Below are 6000 nucleotides of genomic sequence, written 5' to 3'. Positions count from 1 at the left end.
ACACATAAAGCTTGAATCCTTCTTGAGATAGATTCCTTTGCTGCATAGGTTAGAAATATTTCATTTTTATTTCAACTCGTATATTTCGTATTCTTGACCACCATGATTAATATTTTTTCTTAATTGGCTATTTAATATAGCACAAAATCATATTTCAAAATTCTAACAAATTTACAATTATACAATTTGCTGTTACGAAATGATTTCGATTTAGTTCTTATTCATTTTTTTCCAATAACGATAACTTATAAAATATGCATATATAGATATATAAAATTTTGTTCAATATTGCAAATTTAAACATATAAATCGGTCTTCATTTGATAAAAATCAGTGCAGTACTGGAGTCGTGATATTTACGAAGCAAGGCACGTAAAATGACAGTAAACACCAAATGCACTCTTGGAAAATTATAACTTCTGAAGTTTCGTAATTACAGTTATTTTAAAGCTTATATTGCGTATGATGTAATCTAGTGCATTTGTCGAGCTACTTTCTTGCCGTTGTAGACATAATCCTTTTGTGAAAGTCTGCGTTAACTGTATTGTATATTCATATATAATACTTAGAGATTGACTGTCGTTTGATTAAAGTAGGGACTCAAAGCTACAGCATAGTACATTAATTAATCAATAATCTAGCTATTTTGGGTTTTCCGTCTGATTGCACAGTATTTTTCTTTGGCCTTTTGTTAGCTTGCTTTGTATTATCTAGGGATTAAATGACATGGTTCAATAATTAAGCGATTACAATTAAAGAAGCCGAGAGATAATCTCGCTACCTCTTCGCTTTCGTTTTAATGGAGAGGGTTGCTTCGAAGAATTTTGAGACTTTTGAAAATAGCGTGACATAGTATTATTTTCGCTCGAATTTTCTCGATCAGTACGGGAATTACCTAAACGCGAATGACCATATCCTTAAATATTAATTCGATCAAATAATTATATAAAAACAAGTTGTATACCTAGTGTCCCCGCCTCAACGCTAATATTCAATTGACTTTTTTTTCGTGCTTTAACGGATAGCTGATCAATAACCTTTAAGCAGTAAGGTCCAAATTTCTTTAATTTAGTCTTTGTGACGCCAGTTATTTTTAGCATTTCTTCTTCAGACGTTGGCTGCTTTTCTGCCATCTCGCGTAGAGTTGCGAAGCTAAAAATGTTCTGCGGTGTCATGTTGTGTTGTAATCCTAGCTGCTTGCAAGTATTAACTAATTCTTTGTAGTACATGTCGAAATTATGGCGTGTTTGTTGGGTATCATTCTTTCCGACTGATTTATCCAATTTCTTGCTTTGCCTTATCGGCAGTAGGATCTACATGTCAGTAAATAAATGAATTAAGATCTTAAATTACCCGAAAGGTTATCATCCCATAATTTGCGCATTGATAACAATTTACAATTGGTTGATACCTCTTGGCTATTGCTGAGGATTTGATTGGCCTTTTGCCCAATTCCTACATACAGTATCACATTATCGTGGTGGCCTACAACTAAATCTTCTCGTAAATACCCTTCGCATACCATCAAACGTAATAAACGTTCCGCATCATGTTTAGTATAGCTCTTTCCACGAGCAAATAAGTTACTTTCGTTGTGACCAGCCTGAGCAATACGACTCGATGATGATCCCTTAAATACATCCACTACATGATTTAGTGTATAGCGCTGGCTAAAGTTAAAACTTCTCCGTCGTCCTTTATTCGTAGGTTGTCCAACGTCAATGGATGTTACGAACTGTATAATAGCTTTTGCATCCTGAGTCATATTAACGGTCTTGTAAAGTTCCGTTGATAAACAATTATCACAAGATGTAGCTCTGTTATTACGGCAAGTTTCCCTCTTAAAAGTAGATTCACCAAAGTATTCCAATAGTTGAACACGTCGACAATCAGACACATTTTCGCAATATTGAACCATTCGATAAAGATTATCTAGATGAACACGTTTAGTTTCCTGATTTTGGTCCCTTTCTGAATTGATCATTCGTCTAATTCGACACGCATCCCCATAAGTATAGAAAAGAATACACTTAGCTAGCATTCCATCACGACCTGCACGTCCAGATTCTTGATAGTAGCCTTCTGTGGATTTTGGAAGAGAATAATGGATGACAAATCTAACGTCAGCTTTATCGATTCCCATCCCGAAAGCAATAGTTGCGCACACAATTTTGCAACGATTTTCAGTAATCCACCGTTTTTGAACATTGGTTCTTTCCTTTGCGTCAAGACCAGCGTGGTATGAAAGAGCAGCAATCCCAGCTTCACGTAAAGTGGAGCTGACACGATCACATTCATTTCGTGATAAGCAATACACAATACCAGATTCGTTACGAAATTGACTATTGACGATTTTGATAATTTCCTGCGCAGTGCATTTATTTTTCGGTAATACGGAGTATTGTAAGTTAGGTCGATTAAAGCTTTGTACAAACCTTTCCACGCCGCAAGAGTTGTTATGAATGATTAGTGGGTACGAATTTTTGCATGCAATCTAGTAGTTAATATTAATTTGATTAAACAGTTCTTACCAAATTGGATTGGGCACCTTCAACTGATTTAAAATATCTTTACGTACACGAGGTGTAGCGGTAGCAGTTAAGGCCATCACCGGTACACCAGGAAAATTCTCTCGAATTGCCGACAATTTCTTATAGTCAGGACGAAAATCATGACCCCACTGTAAATAAGTGCAAGAAATATTATAAATGCATAAACTGCCTTTTCATAGTTAGCAAATATAATTTTATGTACCTTGAAAAATATACAGTATCGTTATCACATTACAGCTAGCATAAGTTGTTACCTGAGATATACAATGAGCCTCATCAATTACAAATCTACTAAGCATTTTCCGGAGATGTAGACTACGTAATACGGATAGGAGTTTACTACTAGCGCTTAACTGAGTGAAAAGAAATTAAACAATATCAGAAAAATTTGAAATTGAATTTCACGTATTAACTGTTAATGTATCTTCAAGTGGTAAAGACCTTTTCAGGAGTGAGATATAGCAATGAAATACTTGGTATCCTCTTATATAACTCTTGGTACATTTCGTTATTCTCCTTCATGGTCATTTCTCCTGTGAATTGACCTACAGGAAACTGGAAAATATCATCAATTTAAATGCAGTTTAATGAAGCACGATGATCCATTCGATGATGTCATTAATGGTATAATAGCAAGATCATTACTAGAAAATACAAATAATTTACGCTACAAATATGGTAATCCACTTACATCTAAGTTAAGAAGTCCTTGAACCTGGTCTTGAATCAAGGATCGTAAAGGAGATATGACCACCGTTACTCCATCATTGACAATGGCAGGTAACTGATAACATAAACTTTTGCCTCCACCAGTAGGCATTAAAATAAAACAATCGTATCCAAGTAAAGCAGCATTAATAGCTTCTAATTGATTAGTTCTAAATTTGTGTAAACCAAACTTGGAACGAAATATTTCTTTCATTTTATTTGAAAAGTGATGATTATTACACCTTAATTCACGGATTTTACATTTTCCATCCGTAGTGATAGTACCAAGGTCCTGGTTTTGATTAGTTGTGGTTAAATTGGCATGGTTGCTTGAATCTCCAGTAGTAACTGCGCAAACATCGTCATCGCCATCATCATTGTGATTATTGTTAACAAAATCTGATAAAATGACATCATCCATTAAATTGTTATCGATAGCGGGAGGTGATTGAGGAGCATCAGAAATACAGGCCAAGGAGAAGTCAGGTAAATCGAAAGCATCATCAGAGTCTGAAGGTATTACAAGCTGATCTATTCCACTACCATCATTGGAGTTACATCTGCTACTAACTTGATGAGTCATAGGTGATGAGTGAAATGGACTAGCTGCTAACTTACTGCGACTTTCAGCTTCTAGAGTCGATAATCTCTGCTCAAAGTCCCAACCTTTTTGATGTAATTGCTTTCGCATTGATAATAAATGTCTAAATTTATCAACATCAAAATCCTGACATTGTGAAATGAGATGTTGCTGATCCAAGTATTCTACAATATCGCAAATATTTTGCATAATTTTCAGTTTTAAATTATTTAAATTTTGTATCATATTACCAACGACATTCTTATTCGTTTCATTTAATGGATTACATTTCAGAACCGTCGAGCAATTAGACAGATGAATATTTATTTCTTCCCCATTTACGGGTAACTTGTTGGATATATCAGTAAGTAGTAGATTGTTTCGATTAGTCGATTTCTCTGTTAATATTTTTTGGGTATTGTTCAGATCTTGACTATTATCATATTCTTTAAAGTTATGCTCTAATTCATCATTATTGGAATTTTCCGAATCGAGAAATGCAGGTGAACGCGATTTTGGGGGCGAAAAATAGTCTGCGTAGTCAAAGTCGAAATTTTCTAACGATTGGGTATCGGAAAATAAATCTTGTGAAGACTCTAAACTGTTCTCGTCTAGCTGATTTTCAACATCTTTCTTGTTCGAGTAGGGTGTATATTTCACCTCATTCTCTGCATTAGCGCACTCACGCAGGCTGTCAGCATTTGTAATATCTGCTGAAACTGGGGTATGATTTTCATTCACTTCACTACCGACAGTTAGGTCTATCACTTCTGATATGCAAGATTCCTTTGTTTTATCTTTACTATTTGAATTATTAGTAGCTGATTGGAGACTGCTACTAGTTGAAAATCTTGGAGTGCTCATTTTATTATTATCAGCTTTAGCACTTTCACCTCTATCTGCCAAATCTGAGAGCTCTACGTCATTGACCTCATTTGAACTTGATATTGTTTGGAGATTATTAGCTTTAGGAGTTGAACTTAACTGACTTTGTCTGTAATGGCAAAATAAAGAAAGAGTTGGATTGAGCTTTAAAGTATATGAGATTTAAGATTCCAAAATAAATAAATTCTATTTTCACTAGAACCATCAGTTGAAAATAATACCATGTACGGTATAGTAATACGAGTATGGAAGGTTTGAAGGCTATAAACGTAACCTGAGGTCTTCTAAAGTTGGCTCATTGATGCTAAGAGATTGTTGCGGACTGTTGGATTTAATTTCTCTATACCTGCTGTTACCATTACTACGGCGGCGAACTTTTAAAGATTTCATTGTTGTTGCTAAGGACATTTCATCCAAGAGGTAGCAAGTAAATTTCAATTTTCAACCATGAAGGTGAGAGAAATTGGATCTCAAGGAGATAGAATAAACGAGGACAATTAGTATGATAGTATTAACGATAATCAGTCGTCGATAAAGTTATTTAACGACGGAATCGATACATATAGTACAGTATTCCTTGCTACATAGTGTCTATGAAGTCTATACTGCATGTTATATATATATATATACAAATGTAGGCAAGAATACCAGACGACTGAGTGAAACAAGTGAAAGTTCATTCTTTGTCATGTTTTTGATTGATTAGGTACATATATTTATTAAATCCTATCATGTATGAATTAATAGGATTCAAAGCTTCCATTGTGACTTGATCAGTACAGTATGTCTTAATTCGTTCTCGACATGTAAACGATGTATAACACAATTTATTGAATGATCAGTTATCTCAGATTAGCTTATGATATCTCGCTTACCATTAATTGATCATGACGTAGAAAGAGTTTAGCCAAGTAGCACGTCTTCAAGATGGAAATTAGGCTTGGTTATGCATTTATGCAAAATAGTTATCCTACCTAAGGTAAGAAGTATTAAGACAAGTCTGAGTCCAGTCATTGCTGGTACAGTACAGCATGAAGTATACTTTCGTGTTACGTTTCCTTTCACTAAGTGAATGATTAAACCATTGGTTAAAGAAATTCTTGTGTATGTAAGAAAAAGGCTAAAAGCAATACTAATGGAGTTGTCAACCAGTGAGCTGGTAGGTCATTGGGTTGTCATTTTACTGTTTACTACCTTGAAATCTTAATTTATCAAAGTAAAACTGCTGTCGAGTATAAAATGAATGCTTGTAGGAATACTTCACAACCTACAGTA

At 34.6% G+C, this 6000-nt stretch overlaps 1 protein-coding gene across 1 annotated transcript; it reads right to left on the bottom strand.

The window, feature by feature from the left end:
- Positions 1–941: 941 nt before the first annotated feature.
- Positions 942–3681, bottom strand: TRIADDRAFT_30770 (uncharacterized protein; the record flags this gene model as incomplete). The annotated part of the gene is made up of 6 exons (XM_002116338.1): positions 942–1296; positions 1392–2435; positions 2532–2721; positions 2788–2905; positions 2994–3107; positions 3244–3681. 6 exons carry the CDS (start codon positions 3679–3681, stop codon positions 942–944), a joined length of 2259 nt encoding a protein of 752 aa, XP_002116374.1.
- Positions 3682–6000: the final 2319 nt, after the last annotated feature.

The sequence above is a fragment of the Trichoplax adhaerens genome, genomic scaffold, assembly GCF_000150275.1.
Source record: "Trichoplax adhaerens TRIADscaffold_15 genomic scaffold, whole genome shotgun sequence".
In the NCBI taxonomy this organism is placed as follows: domain Eukaryota; kingdom Metazoa; phylum Placozoa; class Uniplacotomia; order Trichoplacea; family Trichoplacidae; genus Trichoplax; species Trichoplax adhaerens.
The sequence above is the reverse complement of the archived record's forward strand: the minus strand, read 5'-3'. Positions and strand labels throughout refer to the sequence as shown.